Source organism: Hippocampus guttulatus, chromosome 3 (assembly GCF_054856545.1).
Source record: "Hippocampus guttulatus isolate MCC_2025c chromosome 3, RoL_Hgut_1.0, whole genome shotgun sequence".
Taxonomy (NCBI): Eukaryota; Metazoa; Chordata; class Actinopteri; order Syngnathiformes; family Syngnathidae; genus Hippocampus; species Hippocampus guttulatus.
In genome coordinates, this window is record NC_141263.1 from 20,049,794 (window position 1) to 20,069,975 (window position 20,182).

At 44.3% G+C, this 20,182-nt stretch overlaps 2 protein-coding genes across 2 annotated transcripts in view; both read right to left on the minus strand.

Moving 5' to 3' along the window:
- Positions 1-814: 814 nt before the first annotated feature.
- On the minus strand, positions 815-5,178 carry arpp19a (cAMP-regulated phosphoprotein 19a). Its single transcript, XM_086107349.1, has 3 exons — positions 4,996-5,178; positions 3,561-3,683; positions 815-2,307 (listed from the first exon to the last, which is right to left on the minus strand). The coding sequence occupies exons 1-3, from the start codon at positions 5,050-5,052 to the stop codon at positions 2,134-2,136; spliced, it is 354 nt and encodes a 117-aa protein (XP_085963475.1). The 5' UTR covers positions 5,053-5,178; the 3' UTR covers positions 815-2,133.
- Positions 5,179-5,956: 778 nt separating this feature from the next.
- Positions 5,957-20,182, minus strand: part of atosa (atos homolog A) — a 31,130-nt gene continuing 16,904 nt past the window's right edge. Inside the window, exons 2-12 of the mRNA XM_086107348.1 lie at positions 17,073-17,257; positions 16,632-16,828; positions 15,742-15,867; positions 13,875-15,618; positions 12,560-12,685; positions 12,032-12,120; positions 11,351-11,447; positions 10,598-10,756; positions 9,506-9,574; positions 8,249-8,448; positions 5,957-7,307 (exon numbers count right to left, since the gene is read on the minus strand). Coding sequence (XP_085963474.1) covers positions 7,154-7,307; positions 8,249-8,448; positions 9,506-9,574; positions 10,598-10,756; positions 11,351-11,447; positions 12,032-12,120; positions 12,560-12,685; positions 13,875-15,618; positions 15,742-15,867; positions 16,632-16,828; positions 17,073-17,257 — 3,146 coding nt within the window. The 3' untranslated portion in view covers positions 5,957-7,153. The remainder of the gene's footprint in view (positions 7,308-8,248; positions 8,449-9,505; positions 9,575-10,597; positions 10,757-11,350; positions 11,448-12,031; positions 12,121-12,559; positions 12,686-13,874; positions 15,619-15,741; positions 15,868-16,631; positions 16,829-17,072; positions 17,258-20,182) is intronic.

Consider the following 20,182-nt stretch of genomic DNA (forward strand, 5'->3'; position numbering starts at 1 on the left):
ATGTACCATTCTGCCATGCACATGGTAAAATGTGTATGTAATGTGAGAACGAGTGGCTCAATCTTCCACGATTGAAGACCGAGTCATTTTCTTGCATAGCGCAAAAATGCATAGCATTAAAAAAAATACTGTACTAAATAAAAAACCTGATAAACCAAGTGTTTCACATGACAAATGGGAGCTGCCTCCATTTCCCCGCCCCCCCCCAATTATATACTGTATACAGTATAACAAAATATTGAAACATCCACGAGTAGGTGAATCATGAATGTTTGAAATGTTTAGGTAATTTTTGATGACTTCCAGTATATGCAGTACATTTTAATTGAGTCATTCAAGGGTGGCTGGTAACCAACCAGTCCAGGATGTATGCCACCTTTTGCTGAAAGTCAGTTGGGATAGGCTCCAGCTCACCCGTGGCTTTAATGAGATCGTGGAACAATTTGAAATAGTTGACAAAAAAAACAACAACCTTCTGATTAAGTCAATGGCGCTTAAATTTTATCGTTCGGGCAATCAGATCTGATTGAAACTGGATTGATTCTGATCCAGCATGCATTTATCCAATTCCATGCAAAACTGACATTTCTCAATAATGTCCAAAATATATTTTACACAAATCAAGTGTGTCCTCATTAGGGTTGTAGGTGATCTTAAGTCTATTTGAGTTTCCTCTGAATTGGTTGCTAGGCACATGAATGCACGCATTCACATTCACACCTTTGAACAATTCAATTTTCAGTCAACCTAACATGTTTTTGGAAAGTGGAAGGGGAGCACCTGCAGAAATGTAGAGACAATGTGGCTATTAAACTTTTGTGCAAAACTATTTTATTTACATAACAAAATGGCACAAATTAACAGGAGGGCAGCCATATACATGCACAGCTCAGACAGATCAGATGCTAGCTGGGATTTAGCTCACTCTGAGGGTAAACTTCATTGATGTGGACCCTGGTGAAGTGATCACAGCATGGGAGAGTGTGTCATTAGCGCAAAGCTACGTCCTACATTCTGGCCCATGGGAAAGGAGAATCTCTTGAGCTAAAAGGGACCTCTTAATCATGACGCTGAAGGCAACATTCCTGCTCCCACTTTGAATCGTATATTTTGCATCCTTTGCCATGAGCTTAGCCCCTGGCATGTGAGGCCTTTTTGCAATTACTTTCTTTCCAGGAATTTTTGAGGGTGTCTCAGGAATTCTGAAAATGCCGTAATTTCTGCACATGTGTGTACCCTACTGATTTTTTTTTAATCTGGGGCCCAGCATTTGCAGTCCCCAAATTTTATTTGTACCAAGGACCGGTTTCACACTGTCATAATTTGACAGCCCAGAATTGAAACAAGTAAAAATGAGTGATTAAATATTCACCTCACGATTATGCTGAATCTATTTGTTGTGATTCATGAGAGCCTTGCCCTCGCTACTCTTCAACAAGCAATGTTCCATTTTGGGATGACCTTTTCTTTCAAAAACGACTTTTTTGTTGGGCGCCTGTGCCAAAGGCAGTTTTGGTGGCTTCATCAAGCAGCCGACATTCACGATGTGTGCAAGAAAGCACAACTGAGCGTTTCGCATTGATGCCATGTATGTTAATCAACCAAACACACAGTGGGTAAAACCTAGGTAATATTTCTTCAAACATTTTGCGGACGGACTTACTTGTGAACTGAGGTTTCATTGTGTTTCGGAAAGTTCGGAATCTAGAGAAGAACTAGATTTCTAAATTGGGAGGAAATCACTGGATTGAGGCAAAAATACAATACAAGTGGGACGCAAAATACTACAAAGCTGATGTCTGCCCTCCTGCCTAACAAAATGAAATAGACTATATACACAAACGCACACTTCAACGCCTTGGGGCATTTAGCTCTCATTGACGTACTGTCTTTCAGTGTATCTTACATGAGAAGAATAAGAGACAAATGGAAATATACATGGCAAGGAAGAGAGGGGGCAATGAGGGTGGGAGACAAGAGCAGGAAAGCAGCCGCTGGCGTCTGGGAAGGGTAAAGAGAACTTGAAAGGTAGCAAGGCATTCTTGCTGAGTGGCTAAACGGGTGGTCCTGTGAGGGGAAGGGAGAAATAATTTTACAAGCTCTTGAGTAGATGGGGGTGCAAGCAGGGCGCCATCAGCCTGCCAGTTTACTGGCCACCAGGGAGGGTTTCCTCTGGGGCAGGTCCTGGGGGGTGGGGATGTGGTCCCCCGTAATCTCTGTCTTCTCGGTTGCCGCCGCTGTCGGCAGCTGCTTGTTCTTAATCTTGGCTTTGGCCATGTTGTAGTCGCCTGAATCAAAGTACTTTTGCTGGAAAACAGGAGGGACACAACAATCAGTGAAAGCGGCAATTGAAACTTGAAAGGGAAAGTCAAAGCAAAACTGTTCTATATTCTATGTGCCCCCACTATTTGAAACAGAGCATTCTGATTAATATTACATTTGTGGAATATGAAATGACATCATAGTTGCTCAGGGCTCGACTAACGACCAATCACGGCCCCACTTGCAAAATTCACATTCCCATACCCAGAAAACAGACTGATAAAAACGGGTGGATTTTGCTTCTTGATTCATATTCCACAAATGCAATATTAATCTGAATGCCATGCCGAGACTCGTGTGGGCGCAAAGAACATATTGTGAAGAATATTTTTCACTTGACTTTCCCCATTAAGACTTTTCCACCGTACGTCTAAGCACTCAAGCCACATTGGAACAAAAACAGATAGATGTTATAATCTTATGAGACAAGTCAGTTTTTGGATAAAAAGCTGTATATCTTTGTGAAAAAAAGCTGTACATATTAACTCATTCAGTACTGGCCAATTCTAGACCAAATCTGAAAAGACGTTTAAAAACGTCTTTGGGAGTGAATGAGTTAAGGGAGTCATATATTTGTTTTAAGAAGGCTTTTCCATCTCCAGTCCTCGAGGGCTGCTGTCCGACCTGTTTTCGTGTGTCTCCTCCTCCAACACAACTGATTCAAAGGATCACCATCGTTATGAGGCTTATTCAGAGCTTGCTGATAAGATGATCCTTTGAATCAGGTATATTGGCGTAGGGAGCCATAATAAACCGAGTCTTAAATCTTACCCTTTTGTTGAAAAAAAGATTTTTTCAAAATCAAAGTCAATATGAGAATAAAGTGTGTGTAATCTTGGCCAGGTCTCAATGAAGATGACATCTTGAATCTCAATGGGATATTTAAACAAATAAAGGCTGGCTGGATGGATGGATGATAGAGATTATTTTTTTCTGATAATAAATTGTATATTTGGGGAGTCGTAAATTTAAGGAGAAAAAAAACTAATCTTCAAGACTAAAGTCATCATGAGGATAAAGTAACATGTCTTAATTGGCAGATTTTTAAAAAAATATTTTTTTATTCTGGAGCATATGAAATACGGCATCAGTCTTCAGCCAAGCCAAAACCAAATACTTGCATGTGGAACAATAAAACATTTGAAAGATCCACCCATAAATAATATGAAACACTACAGATGGATTTAAAGGTGAAATAACTATTTTGAAAGGTTACAATATCATCAAAAAATGTTTACCCCCTTCTGTAGGCGTTTACGAAGTAGATCTGAGCCACCAGGTTTATTCCCCAAGTTTGGGTATCTGGCCTTCAGTTTCGCCTCCTCTGCTTTCTCTGGATTGATCATTTTGTCCTGAACCTCCTGAAATACAACACATAAAATATAAATCGACGAAGCAAAGGATTATAACTTAAAAAAATAAAAAATAAAAAAAGAAAACCCTCAACTTGCCCGTCAGGGTAACACTGTAGACTCAAACGTGGTGAACTCATTTACTAAAACTTTCCTGTACTTCGCAGGAGAGACAAGAGTATTTTTTATCATAGAGATTATGTAAATATGTAATTCCCTGACGAGAACAATTACATGCATAGGGTGATCCGTTGGCCTTGAGAGACTTTGATCTGATTCACTGCTCCCCCACTTTTCCATGAATATAATAGATAATTATCAGCCACCGATCGATCGACACATTCCTAATTCTACTACAGAGCGATATTATTTGAATTTGATTCATTGTTCAAACTTAATGTTAACTAAGATGGGGAATGTCACAAACGGCTCCATAACTAGCCTTTTTAAGGTGTCAACCCCCCCCCCCCCCCCAAAATACAGCATTTTCTTACCTCTCAACATAACAATAATTTTGTTTTCCGAGCCCTCTGCAATGGAACCATTTTCTTTTGGAATTTGAGAAACTCGCCTATTTCCCACATAATGCAACGTTTGGCTTTCATTCGAGATTTGAAATACTATTGGCACGTACAAATGTTTTTACGGTAGGGAGAATCCACTATTCGCGATTTTTTTTTTTTTTTTGCAATTAACGGCGGCCTTGGTCCACGGATAATTGGGGCTGAATGTATCACATTTCATCAGGTGATAGCAAAAGATCAACATGAGCGTGAGAGACGTATGCTCGACAATGCCTTAATACTCGTCAAAATCAGTAGAACTAGCTTGAGGGAGGCTACCAAACGTCGGGTCAGACTGCTAAACGTGCTGTCAAAAGCCGCTCTGGTGTGGATTAAAAGTGCGAGGGCCGGTTGGTTTGAAAAACGTCAAACGCGTATTCAAGCTAAGAGTGTTTTGGGTGAACGTAAATATATTATTATGGGCCAAGGCTGTCTGCACGGGCGGGGATCGTGTTAGCTCTGAAGCTAACCTTTTTCCCCCAGAATGTCATGACAGCTGGTTAGCTTGCTAACATTAGCGCCCGTTAGTCCTCCACAAACCCCATCGGACATGTATTCATCTCACGAGAGCAACAAGTCAGTAGATATCAATACATATATAGTGTAATAAATTAATCCTGAAATGAACTATGTTAATAATAAACGAGGGGGAACGGGCTACCCTTAGCGTGAACGCTAGCACTCGTAACAAAGTCAACCACGCTCCCGCCTATTTACCCCTACATTAGCGGGTCGTCATAAACGGCCACTGTACGTACCTGCTCTTCCACCAGCGTCTCCTCGGACGCCGGGACGTCTTCGTTGCCGTCCGACATTGATCAGTGTCCCCGTTGCCTACAGGAAAGAGGCCGCTCAAGTGTTGCCAAGTGGACCTCCTGAGCGTGAGAGTGTGTGAGCGACCGCCGGTGTTCTCTGGCACTGCCTGACTCCCAGGAGGAAGCCGCGCGCGGCCGCAACTCGTGCAACGTCACTGACGGAGACACCGTGCGCGCTCACATCTTTGTCGCGTTGGAAGGGATTTAAAAATTTTAGAAAGTTGCGTAACTGCTGATTAGCTGTTTGGCGTATGTGCTGCTTGTGACCAAGAATCACGATAAAATCATTTGTATTTATACTACATTTTATTGATAAACTTATATTTGTATGAAACAGACACGAATACATTTCAGTTTTTCAAGCAACTAACCAGCATCCAAAAGCTTGTGGGACACGTGAATCCATCTTGGCAAACGTTTGTTTTGCCGTTGTCATATCCGAGAAGTGGGCAACAGTGAGATTTGGTTAGCACGACCGCCTCACACTGCAGAGGCGCGGGGTTCAATGCCGGCTCTGGCCTTCCTGTGTGGAGTTCACATGTTCTCCCCGTGCATGCATGGCTTTTCTCCGGGTACTCCGGTTTCCTCCCATATTGCAAAAACATATATGGCAGGCCAATGGAGGACTCTAAAATTGAAAGTCCACCGTGACAGATTTTTTTATTGCTTGATAATAATGTCATTGTTTAGAACCTGTCTGTCAAGACATTTTTCTTTGAAATCGAATTTTTTTTTTATCACACAGTAAAGAAACCCTCTAGTTGTAAAAAAAATATTAGCCTAATAGCTAAAGCATGTGTGAAATTATTTAGTGAACTAGTTTAAAAATGCAGAAAATAGGAAATTATAATTACTGCTAACTGATTTATAAATCCTGTAGGGGAAAAAATGACAGAGACAAGAGCAGATTTAAAGATGGCTTTAGTAGATATATTTTTTCAGATTTGAATATTAATGTCAAAAATACTATGATATACAGTTTACACTAAGTCATCTTGGCATGACAGACATCACAAATAGAAACTGAAATATTAATTTAAATATTAAATAAACAGGATGGTTAGGTAAACTGAAAGTAAACACTTAAAAGTAAGGTTATTCTTTCTCTATTGCAACACTTCCAACAAAGTGGTTTTTTGTAACAGTACAAAAAGGAATCTGACTATAATTTTACGCTTTCTTTTCCAGTTTGGACAGGGGGGGGGGGTGAATCCACAGTGCATTTCTTGATGATTTCTGTCGCGATCGGTTCACTTTAACTCGGTGTGATTGCATGGTTGACGTCTTCGGTGGTCCTTTTGTTTGTTGAGGGGGTGGGGTGGATGACAGTAAGGTGGTCCACTGCAGCCCATTTCTTCTCATTCGGCGGCACTGGTGCTGCTCCAACTTCGGGAATCATTAGCCTTTTTTACACAGAGATCCAGCAAAATTTCCGCATCTAACGTCTTATTTTTTTTACACAAAATCCAATTAAGTGGAATATTAGATAAAAGGCAGCAAAATGCCGTTGGAACCAGACAGTGTAAAAGGGGCTATTGAGTCCAAATTAGTCTTTTTTGCCTGCAAGTCAACAAGCTACGCCCCCCCCCCCACACCCCCCTCATTCAAAAGGCCATGTATTGCATTTGTCAAGTAACTGAGATTCAACATGAATTCGTTATGTCACAATGAGGTCCAAATCAACAATCTTGTTTAGGGACTGTTGCACAGACTGTGCAGAATTATTGAGTCCAACTGGTCCTGTGGACAATCATTGGTCTCGACTCTCCTGCCAGACGCAGGAGGCGGGGGGGGGGGGGGGGGGGGATACACAAACATCAAGGATTACCTTTTAAATATTTTAAGGCATTTTCTAGCAGGACCTCAAAACCCTGCACACTCCAGCTGTCAGTCACAACAAAGTTCATGCACGTCAACAGAGAATTTCCTTTTAACAAGCGTCCCAGATTGGGGTACACTCCATCATCTGCTGTCCTTCAATCTCTCATCCAATACAAATCACAGGCTGATACAATGACTCATGGCTGGCATGGAGGTGCGGCTATGGCCTGCCAGGTGGAGAAAGGGGGGAGGAGGGGGGTATGAGGGAGTAAGTCCAGCGTCAGCAGCGAGGCGAGAACGGTGGGTCGATGGGGGATTCAGTAAATGACTGTAGTTCGTAGGCAGCGCCGCTGTCCACCTCCATGGATTTCCTAGAAAACAGCAGACGGATGTCCCTGTGGAGGTAGATCTTCCCAGACTTTGAGCTCTGGAACCTAGTGGCAAGAAAGCAAAGATGACATTTTTCACAATAACCACACGTCGGTAAAAGAAACCAAACTCCTCCCAAGATCTGCCATTGCCAAGCGATGTCAACGCTAAAAGACGGGTAGTTAGCCATCAGTGTTATCAGCAGTAGCCTCCGATAAGCAGCACCCACTCGAATGTTCAGCAAGGTATATTTTCTGTCTGGTGATGTCATGCGCCACATTGCTACACAAGTTGACAAGTGTAATTCTGTGACTTGGTGCTCAGTATAGAGGGCTATGGTTACACAGTGGACTCCCGCATATTCACAGTGAGAATTTTGGAAATTCGCTTTTTGTCAATTAACTGAGATTTAACATGTATTTGTTATGTCACAATGAGGTCCAAATCAACAATCTTTGTTTGGATTAATTATGCAGAGAATATGTATAATTATTGAGTCTAACAGGTCCTCAGTGTTTTTGTGGTTAGGTCAAAGAAAATCTATGACTCGGGAGCAATACTGGTGCTATGTTGATGGCACTTGAAATAGTGTCGAAATTTGTTGTAACTCGCCATTTTGAAAGATTTGAGAGATTTGTCAAGTCGCTACATACTGAATAGTGCAAAAGTTACCAAGTTGCAACATCGAATAGCAGCTCCCTTTTTTGTCGTGCCCAAGCACCAATCCAGTTGTCACGGTAACAAAAGCTGTACTCGCCATTTGCAAGAGATGGAACCACGTTAAAGCGGAGTTATTTTGAACCAGAATATGACAAGTGGATATTAATTATCCTGTCATTCTTTATCCTTTGTACAAGTAACTTTTATATTTTATTAAGACACAAAGGAAATGCTTTACATTGTGCAAACAATGCATATTGTCTCCTTTATAATGTGGGCGGTGTTTAATGAGTGATTCGTCAGGCACCAGACACTTTGAGAGCTTATCTAGAAAAGGCATTCTCACCTTAGATGAACAAGGTAGCGCAGAGTGCGTGCCTGGCCCAAAGTGAGAGGCTTCCTGTTGATCTGATAGTTCGAGTCCCGCCTGACGGGGACAGAGAACGTCCTCTGGCGCAGGAAGGTCTGGTGTCCTGCTGGCATGGTTCGTAGGTCGTACATCACCACAAACATCTTTACCACCGTCTTGTTCGGGTTGAATAAGGTCTGCGGTGGGCAGAGAACATTGTGTGAGATATATCACACGGCATCTCACTGTGTGCTGAAATATTATTGCAGAACAAAACATTTACAGTTTTTGGACAAAAGAATCAGGAAGCCTAGTCACTGCACTGGCACGAAGTGAATATAGAAGAAAAATTAGGTTGGTTCTCTGCCTTTTGAAGTTATAACAGTCCCAACTCGTCTGGGAAGACTTTCAAATGTTGAAGTGTGTCTGTGGGGATTTTTGGACCAGTGAGGGGCTGTTGGCCCACAATCTCTGTTCTAGTTCATCCCATAGGTGTTTGATAGGCTTCTTCTACACCAAATTCATCCAAGTATGCCTTTTTCGAACTTGCTATGTGCACTGGGAGCACACAATGGACTTCTACACAATGTTCCCGCAAAGCTGTAAAGCACACAATTGTCCAAAGGTCTTGGTGGGATGTACAGTTAAGAGTCCGGGGAGCAAAAGGGGATCTAAATCTTTCCTAACTCATAAGTTCCATCAGATGTAAATTTACAAAAGTGTATTGCTGCAATGCTCGAAAAAATGTTTCATGTACTAATGTGACAGGTTTCACGTAATAAGCTATGTTATTTTGTGGTAAGTTTCGCTTCCATATTCAGCCTAACAAAACGAAACAATTACTTCCGGCTCAAATCCCTGGTGGAGCCCTTTTTAGATAGCCCTCCATAGATATGAGTTTTCAGTTTAAATATTTAATCCTTTTAAACATTTAGCCTTATTATTATTATTTATTTTTTGCACATTATCAATAATTAAGTAGCTCTAAGACACAAAAATGACTCTGCCAATGCAGAAGCAAAACTTAAAACGTTTTAACATAAGTTTTACGCAATAACGTGATACAATTTTCACATTTTAACTTCACAAGTTTCACATTTTAACATGATCACTTTAACATTTGTTTTTCCCGCTGTGGCAGTAATACGCTTCCATAGTACAGCTTGCTCTGGACACTGGACTCAGTTGGAAAAATTATGCTGATGTAATATTAAAGTAGACCCCCAGCCCCAAGTATTTGAACAGTGCCATTACCACTTGAATGGTTCCTGATGGAGGTACTCGATAGCCCCTTTTCCCCAGCGACTCCAGGTTGATCACACCCTGCGAACAAAACAGATTTCTTTAGGGGGGCATAGAGTTGATATTTTATGACTTCCTAAGGAAATACTTTTATTGTCACGGTATCATACAGTATATATAGCAAAAAATCCTTTAACAAACAAATCATGAATATAAAACAAATTGTGACAGTGTATTCTACAGACAAATCATTAGGGGTGTTCACACGGCAAGATTTGGTCCGGTGCTACGCCGGGGCTGCCCCAGTAGAGCGTTCACACGTGCAAATTAGCTCCGGCGTAGCCCCGGAAAACAGCTTACACCGGACCAAATTTGATCCACCTCAGGGAGGTGGTTTAAAAATTTGCTCCAGAGCAAATGCTCGTTAGCGAAGCAGCACCGGTGTAAATTTGCACATGTGAACGCAACTGAGTTAAATTTGCTCCAGAGCAAATGCTTGTGAAGAGTTTACGTACGGCGAGAATGCGTTGCTTTCGCGCTCTGTCGGACTTCCGCCATGTGTTTGTTTAATAACGACACAAGACTTGGCTGGTAACATCTTTCCTTTTGTAGAAGACTGGACTGTCTTGGAGTTGTTTGTTCATTTGTTGTGTGTTCACAACCCCCCGCTCCCCATATAATTTATTTTGTGATTTCCTCTCTTGATTTTCTGTTTGGCGCATTACGTGTTTGCTTTTCTGAGTGTCATTGAAGTCATCGTTGATTTACGTTTTCGGGGGCGGTCACTCTCGAGCAGAAGGCACGGAGACCGAGAAGGAGAAGGACGTGCCTGTCCAGTAGTCGCTTGAGTTGTGTATACGTTTTAAAAAGAACCAACACGACAGCTCATTTGTTTTCTGTCGTTTTGCCCCGCTGCAGAAACTGCTGTGTGAACGCAAGTGGGGCTGCACCGAAGCTGTGCCGGTGCAGACACGCTCAGCGGCTTTGTACGTGTGAACGCTCCACACAATTTGCTGCGGTGCAAAATATATCGCAACAAAATACATCGGTGCAGCGCCGGAGCAAATGTGTGCCGTGTGAACACCCCTATTTACAGATGTTTACCATATAAGGTGAGGGGGCGTTGTCATCGGAGACGCTGTAGAATGACACGTCCACGGGTAAGGTCAGGTGACTGGGGCAGAAGGACCCGCTAGCACCTACTTCGGCCATAAAGCCATCCACTGATCCTAAAGGCTCCAGGCGGTAGTTTAACACACACTCCTGACAAGTGTCCATTTTGAAAAGACCATTAATTGTCACATTAAACACACCATTTACCTACACTCAAAGTACAAAATGGCTGCATGTGCACTATGGATTTCAATGCCCAACTATCGTGTTCATAACCTTACCACTTGCCTGCCTCACATAAACCCACTTGCTTGATTTGCAAAGCTGCTGTGAATAAACTGTAAGGTGTGTTACAGGGGAGGAATCAGAGTGCACACAATTGGGCTTTGTATTTCATGTGTGCATACACTCTCGATCAAAAGGACCAGAAAAGTTGACAAAATGCTGCACAGGTTAAAGTAAGACTATCGTTGAGCCTCCAGAGGTGGTGCATAGACCACTTAACGTTCAATGTCAGTAAAGGCTGTGTGCACCTTATTGACTCAAAACAAAAGGAAACCGTACGTGTGTGACAAGTGGATGTAGAGCGTGCTATGTAATTCTTTATCTTTTGTGCATTTCGACAGAAAATGTCAGAGACCTTTCATTAAGACGCAGGGAAACTGTTTTTAATTGAATAAAACTGCATGAATGAATTAGATGAGTTATAGCAATAGCATACAGTGAATGTTGTTGGTGCTGTACCTCAAAGTTGCCAAGTAGACTGAGACTTGCAGACGGAGCACTTGCACTGAACAGCTGCTGAGCGTCATCTGTGTACTCGTCACCCTTAGGGCACACCCTGAGGGTTTAAAACACACGCACATACACTTGATTGACCTGTTCACTAGGTCATGGAATTTTATGGTGATGAGGTAACACACTCTCTGAGCCAAAACCGCTGAGATAAAAGAACCTCATACATTGATGTACACAGCAGTTTCCAGATAGGTTATCCAGATGATGGAAAAAAAATGAAGAAAGCGACACAGATGTGCCTTTATGAAAAGAATAATGCAATGATGACTGATTTCAAAATCAAAGATTAAACTTTGCAAGTAGCTGCTGCATAGAAAGCGGCAGAGAAGCACACACTGCCCACACGTGCACTGAGTAGGCAGTTGCTGCTGAGCTCGCAGAGTTCTGTTCTGGCTCAACATTTTGAGCGGAACATGCCACAGCTTAGATGTTCAGCACAGGTTTAGAACTGGTGGAGGACTAGAAGAAACAAGGACCAACACATTTTGTTCCATCGTGACATCCAAGACGCCAGTCGAGATAAGTCTTTATACCGTGTCTACATGCCTAATACATTGAGTTGCTGTGTAGAAGCAGCAAATCTGCACACAAGTCAAGCAGATTTAACAGTAAAGATCCAAGGGGTACCTTTTTCCAGAGGCCCAAGGCAAACCCTTACAGCCAACCAGAGAAGTGTCCAGGTCAAAGTAGCCAGATTGGTTTTTCCTTTGGGGAACCTGCCAGAGACACAAAGGACATGATACATAGGTATCGTTGCTTTAAGTGCGATTGAATAAAAGATAGCTTGGTTCCATGTACGGGTGTGCATTTTAGAAATCAGATGTAAGCGAGATGGGAGTGTCATATGACTCACGGCTACCTCACTTTGAGAGGTATGAGTGAATCATGCCGCCAGAGGGTGAGTGTGCATGTGCATGTGCATTTGCATGTGCGTGATCATCCTCGAACTACTCGGCAGTCCTGCCAGATATTTTAAAGTCTCCTTTGTGATGACTGCATTGTGAGTAACGTCACAGATGGCTGCTGAGAGCGGTGTTATGACACATGCGCACACACACTGGAACTACTGAGGCTTCATCATGGTTAAAAAGTCTCTCTGAGTTGAGTCATTAAGACATTAGTCAAAAGGGTGCGAGTATGGGTGTGATGTCGTACAGGGCTGGAGAGCAGGGGCAGACCCGTGCAGGGGTGGAAGGCCTTGGTCGCCGTGGCATCTAACGAGTGGCGATTCTGCTTCCTCCAGCCATTGCAGGGCCCCAGGGGAGAGGGTCCGTGGGTTTGCTACAGAGTGAAGGAAGCAGAGGTTAAAGCATCTGGCAGTAAACCCGCATCATCTTTGAAAGCATTTTCTCAAGCACCGTGCATCATTTTTTACTACCACTTTTTACCTGCCTGGTCAAAGCTATAAACACAAATAGAGTTATTCTTAAAACCACATTTCAAGCTTTTCCTCCACCTTTTTCCCCACATGCAAACTGTGTTTGAAGTCACAGTTTTACATATCCTGGAACTGGAGTTGTTGCTTTGTTGTTGTTTACACTTTAGTATGCCATCAAAGTATGCAGACACACAAGATGAATTTTTGTTTTGCTTCAAATTCAGTGTGATATTCATGAGTGACGCCAATGAACTGTTCTCGTTTTTCCACTGCACATTTCCAGCTTGGCTCGGATGTACAATACGGTTGTGTTTTTTTAATGTTTTTTTTTATACTTCCAAATCGTATGGCTGGAAACCGCGAAACAGAATGAGAACAAGGTTGCCCTGTATTTAACTGTCAGTAAGAAGACATATTTTAACTGAGAACGCAGCAAGAAAATGAACAGCTGTGTCAAAGTAGAGACTGTGGGATAGCGACAGGATCAGCTAACAGTTTCAAAGTTTATTTTGAATTATTTCTCACTCTGTAAAGTGACTCTCTGCATTTTTGTGGGCATTCAGAAATTTGCTTCCGTTATTTGCTTAAAAACTATTTGCTGTTTTTGTGCTGATGCACATAAACAATAACAGCATTGCTTTGAAACCAGATTGGCATCTGTAGGCAATGATGAACAATTTTTGGGGGATGGCATCAATAACTTGCATACCCGCTTCTCTCAGCAGGGCTAAGTCCCATGCGTCTACAAATAGTCGGGTTCACTTGATACTGAAACGTTTTAATGACAAGGCGATCGCCCATATGGTATCAGCGTGACACACTTGAGACCAAAGAGTATGAGAAACAGTGCTTCTTTGTGCTAGTGATAAAAACATCAATCGAACGGGGCATGACCCGCAAGTATGATCAAATTTTCCTCAATTCACCATTGTGCCTCTTTTGGGAGTGCCTTTTTTATGGCCTTTGATTAGGTAGAATGACCTCCACCAGTGGTTCTCGCGCCACCCGTAGTGTAAGATTGGGCTTGACAGCCTGCAAATGAATTTTCATGATGACAGAGTTGGTCAAAAGCTCAATTCAAAGGTCTCTTACCAGGACAGTGGTACGGGGGGTCAGGTCTGGAGACTGTCTACGTTTTTGGTTCTCATCTTGGGTTGAAGCATCAGCCCGTGTGGGTGACCGAGGCTTGTTTTGGACTGCATTACAGCTGAATGTGGATTCTTTGCAAGATTGGTTGGAGGACAGGACAATTCTAGGCCCGTTCTCGAGGGATGGAGGGAAAATATGACTGCTGGTTGTATGGACTGTGAGCTTTTCTTGTCTGGGAGTTTGTAAACGTGGACTAGCTTGCAGCTGGCCTCTGAGTGAAGGTTCTTCAAGTGTAAAGTGGGCGCCATTTTGGGCCCGAGGAGAATGGCAATCGGTCCCTGGGTTGAGCCAGGGTTTGTTTGTGCAAAGAGGCATATGTGGGGCAGCGGCGTGTGGGCCCCTGTTAGGTTCGTGGTTGTGGCCATTCGTGTAGCCATCATGCGAGGTGTGTGGGACATGTGCAGGGTGGTGCGAGTACGTGCGTATCGTGTGCGTGACCATTGTTGTGTGTGTTTGGTGCAAAGGGCTGCCACACCTGCTGTGGGTGGGGGACAGCGAGGGGACGGAGAGTCTTTCCTGGATGAGTCGAGTAATGTCGTGCACTGCCTGAGCGATGAGTGAGCCCTCTCGCTCCTTCTCGACGCTTTTCTCTCTCTCCCTCTCTTGCTCCCTCTCTGTAGTCTCATCGCTCATCTCAGTCAGCCTCAGCTTCCTGCAGGCAGCTGGTTTCGGGGAGGAGGTCTCCCGCTTGTGGAAAGATGTGCTGGTGGATGGTGTGTGGAAGGGGTTTGGCCAAGCATGTCCTACACACTCATAGGGCGGTACCTCTGGCTCTTTGGTCTTACTGGCGGCTATGTCGTCATGGCTACTGCCCCACGTGGCTTTGGGAGGGTTGTCCATGGCAAAAAGGGCTGGGGGAAGCGGTGGCGCTGTGGGGTCGCAGAAGTTGAGCCTCTGTGCGATGCGGGCTATAACTTCCTGTCTCTCCTGTAACAGTGAGCCGATGAGGGGATTGGTTTCATTCGCCGCGGGCCGCGGCGAGGGGCAGCGGGCAGGCTCAGCCAATGAGAAACTCTTCAAGGCTCGGAGCGGCTCGGGCAGGGGCGCTTTTGACCTGTCGCTGATGTTGGTGCTGCATCCATAATCTTCCAACAGCGGTGGGTTCGATGAACCGTTGAGGGGCGGGTAAAGCCACTTTCCCGAGAGCCCAGAGGGAGAATGGGAGCGTGAGGGTGTGGGCGAGCGAGAGGATCGGCGGAACAGTGGGGAGTCCTGACTTTGGGGGATGTTGACCTGCGGAAGCTCTCCATTCTGATACGTGTGGTTTTCACTCGGCTCCTGTGTCTTTTTGCTGTAGGGGGGCGCCGTGGCTGTGTGCGGAAGGCTGTTTATGGGAATATTGTTAATGGGAAGATTGGGGATGGGGAGGCCCGTCATGGAGCTGGAGCTCTTGTTGTATATGTTGGAGTTGTGGTGGAGGTTCTCTTTGCTGGGCTCCTGGCTTTTTCGGAAGGTGGGCAGACCACCATGGCTGTTGAGGTTCGGGTTGAGGCTGGGAGTCTTGTCGTAGAGCGGGGGCAGGCCGGTGTGGATGCTGCACGCCAAGGTGGGATAGGTGGGCTGACGGGGCAGCGACTGGACGCGGACTTGCAGCGCAACACTCTGGGAGACGTTGGGGATGGGGAAAATGTGTTCGGATGGCGCCTGTGAAAACTGCCACACCAAGTCCTCATTGGCAGCACTGATTCTGTTAAAAAAGCATCGACACTACTGTTTACATGAGTCTTGATCTTAATTTATAACAAACACTCACGTCAACGTGTTTCATGCCCACCAGTGTCACGATCTTAAGGCAAGTGTGGAAACCAACCTGTACAGGATGTTTCTGGGGACGATGCCATGGGAGGCACTGAGCCAGGCGCTGAGCTGCGAGAAGAACACGTAGGAGCGCACGGCCAACAGCAGAGTCTTCTCCTCAATGAAACGGTCACCACTTCTGTTTAAAGGGGAAGAAAATTAAATGGTGGAAATGTGTCAGTGTGTCGGGTTAATGAAAAAAACATCCAGGGGTGCGTGTTCATGACTTCGTTCAACAAAAGTGAGCATAGAAGTGGGCCAACTTTCCAGGCTAATTAACCCGGTGGGTGCCAAGGTATTTATCTCGGATTTAATGTTTTTTTCCCCCCCTTCATTTAGATTACCGTCATTATCTTTAATGAACAGTAAATTAGTCTGGACTTAGTGTAGTTCCATTTAGGCTAAGCACATTTCCTCCATAGGAACATGACCCAAGAGCAAGGAACTTTTGGCAAAAGAATGTATGTTTGGCCTGCGGGAACCCTTGTCTAAATTTACATCCAGAGAAATTTATCAGGGCCAAAATAAGGTCCTGCCAGGTGGGTAGTTCATGATCTGATTGGGAACCGTGAGCCCTTGAAATTTCATATAGCAAGAACTAAAAGCTCCTGGACCCTTTGGTTCGGTTTTGTGTGATTTACATTTTACAGCATCCCAAAATATCTAGGCCGAACTGACCTACTTTTTGGCACCGCTTTTTTTTGCCTGCTGCTGGCAGCAGTGGTTCACTCTTAATCCGCAATTATATGAGTAAACACACAATTTTTATCTTCTTTCATAACTGTGAAGCAAAATAAACAAAAGGCATCAATGACCACATAGCGTACATTAGATTATTTTAACCAAGCAAAATTGAATAAATTTAAATCTGGTCAACAAGTATGCTCTGGTGTTTGCTCTTACTGCCTTGGAATTGGCTGCAATGTCCATCTCTCCAGCAGCAGCGCATCTTGTTTGATGACCGGGTCGCTGATGGGGTCGCTCGGTGTGCACTCATCACCATAGCAACAGTCGGGCAGGAGCATGACCTCGATCATGATGGGGATGCTGTTCCTCCAGAGCAGGATCACCTCCGAACGGGTCCGCCGTGCCTGCTGACACTTTTTGACACAGAGAAAAGCGGATGGTGGGTAATCATTAGTGAGTGTCAATGTCAGGACACCTGAAAGAGTGTGTGTGTATTTGGTGGGGCGCATAGCAGATGGCGCCCAAGAGAGACTCACACAAGAGGGTCATTTCGGGGTCTTAGTTAGTTGTGATTGTTCTCCCAAAACAGGCAGCGAGGGGCATTTATGAGGTTTCAAATATAAACAACAATTCATGGCAGGACTGCAGTTGTTATACCTGTGGCAGTTTATCGCTGCATTCGTGCTTGTGAAGAGGCGGCATGGCCGACTGGGCGGGCGGACAGTGCAGCCCCTCGGTCCTGCCCTTCACCGAATATTCCGGCGTCCGTCCCTCTGTGATGAGCAGGGTCAGGAAGGCCAGGAACTCCTCTGCGTCATACTCAAAAAACTCCTCTGTCGCATCTAGATGAAGCAAAAGAAAGTGGAACAGTCAGCGTTGTCCCATTCCGGACCGACCGCGACAAACCAGTGGAGGGACGAGTGAAGTGGACCTCATGAATGCCTGAAAAATTCCTTCGCTTAAGTTACCTCGGCCATTTATATTGATGCTGTGTACAGTTTTTGGGGGGATTAAGGAACTAGATTTCTTTTTGATTGGATTGTATTCTTGCAGCAGCACTGGCAGCTTTTGTCCAAATGCTCGGGCTTTCTTTGACTTTCCAAAAATAGACATGTTGGTTCATTGAAGAGTGCGACTGGTTCTTTGTCTACATTATTTGACATGCAATTGACTAGCATGGTCCAGCTCTCACACAAATTGAGCTGGGACAGCTCTCATTACTATCGTTAACAATGGCTGACTGCTTTAAGAAGTCTTGTCAGATTTGAAATTTTGTGGCCAAGGGGGTCATTAGTTGCCGTTCGTGTGTTGAAGACATCACTCAAATTTCTAAGTCGGACCACGTGGGAGCAACCCATGCCAAGATACAATATGCAGTCATCGTGACAGTGAATATATTTGTATAAAGAACATTTGTAGGCCAAAAATATGAGACATTCAACATCCATTTTCTGTACCACTTTTCCTCACTAGCAGCACAATCCAATGAAAATCAGTACGGCTGTGACCGAGCATGCCTTCTTGTGACCCGTGAAGACGTATGCCTGTGCAGCTGTGCAAACTTGTCATTGCGTGAAATCCATAGCCGCGAAATGTTAGATATCAGAACCATCATGGACCAAGAACCTCCTGTGTGCAGTATTTATTAAACCAAATTTAACATGGATTGTGAATTTGGAACCAATTTATCAAAAATATCCAACTTTTAATGTGTTCGGTTGCATTATGTGGCTGGGAAATCTCATTCCTGTGTCGTGTTTAACTAAAGCACATCTTGTTCCTACAGGGTGCGTGGCACAACATTTCCACTTTGGTTGCTTCAAAAGGGAATATATTTAGACCTTGCATGTCAGATGAGTGTCAGGGGTGATGTCACCGTCTACTCCCTCCGTCTCACACACACACACACACACAGACAAAAAGGCATCTTTTAAGCAATTGTACAAAGGTCAAACTGGGCTGTGGTCAGTCCTGAACCACTGAGAAATAACTGCACGGCACAAGTCTGATCATGACTGTATGATCAAAACGGAATGATCAAATCCCAATTTCATTGACAGCAAAGAGCTTTTTTTGGAGAACTTGTAAGGATGTCAACCAGTCAAACCAAGATGAATCAGATGTATTTTTAGAAGAAGGCTGAGGAGCTCGGGAGGAAGCTCACGAGTCCCACATGAGGCCAGCTGACAAGCGGCAGCTCTCAAGAATCGCAGCTTCTTCTTGTTGCAAATGCCTCCTTCACATGGCCATTGTCTCTCTAAAATGGAATCGGCTATCTACACAGAAGGTCCGCCTCAGGGGTTTATGAAGCAATCTGGTGCCCAGCGATGGAGGCGTGTCAGCAGCATCTGCATTTTGAATGAGCTACTCTGTCATTGCAGCTGTCCCATTTACACCGAAGTCAATTCACCACTGTTATGGCCTTCATCGCTGCTTATCAATGCGACATTTGCGGCTTTGTAAAAGGAGGTTTAACAACCGACTTCCAGTAGCTCTCATTACGATATGGGAAGGCGAAGGAGGCATACTTCAAAATCTGGCTGGACTGCAGCCTCAATTTAAACAAGAGCACTCGGGAAGGGCACGTGCTGCCAAGATTTGAACATTTGTCACCCGTCACACAATGCTGGCAAGTGATTTTGTTTTTGCATTTTGCTCTCGTACCGCATGATCTATGATTCTGATGAAGACTACAGAAATCTCTGGTGGAAAGATGAATGCACAAGCATTTGGATATTTAAAAAAAAAAAAGAAGTAGCTAAACAATTACTCAAATAGCAAAAATATCCATCCGTCCATGATCTGAACCGCTTTATCCTCATGAGGATCGCAAGCGTGCTGGAGCCTATCCCATCCGTCTTTGGGCAGCAGGCGGGGTACACCCTGAACTGGTTGCCAGACAAGCATAGGGACACACAGACAAACATTCACGCTCACAGTCACACCTAGGGACAATTTAGCATCATCAATTAACCTACCATGCAAGTTTTTAGAATGTGGGAGGAAACCAGCGTACCCGGAGAAAACTCACGCAGGCATGGGGAGAACATGTAAACTCCGGAATCGAACCTCTAGCTTCTGTATGGTGTTACAGACGTTCTTATTAGTCAACCAAGTTGCCGCCCATACTCAAAATAATTATTGGTTGATTTGATTATCTATTAATCATTATACCTCCACTCTTTCAACAACAACCGTATTGCTCCCGTAAAAACTGCAGATAGAAAGTTACACAAATGAAAAACAGTGCATGAGACTCTCGCCAAGATAACCAAATAATAATGAAGAAAAATTAAGTGGCTGGTTTTCGTTTTGTCAAGTATGAAATTATTAACCCACACAAAACACCCACAAGATCAGGTTTGCCAGATGAGAGTGGCTCCCAGAGTGTGCGAAGCATTTTATGAGTGTGTGTGTAATGCAGTCCGCCAGCCAGTCACACACATTCCTGCGGGGGGAACTCCTCCTCGATGCTTCGAAGCGGCTGCTGCTGCACGTGGAGTGAGGTGCAGTCCAACACAAAACATACAAAGGAGGGGGGTGGCGGCGGGATGCTCCGGGGGAAAAAGGGGGACATTGGGGTTCTCTCTGTTCAGCGCCTGTTGGAACGCTTAAATCGTTTTCTTTATTGGCTCAAATCGGAAAGACTTTAACGACAGCCCGATGATGAGGAAATAAAGGCGAGAGGGAAGCCGTGGTAATGTACGACAAAGGTCAAAGCTGAAGGTGACAGCCCATCACCACCTCCGCATTTATGCACCGACTGC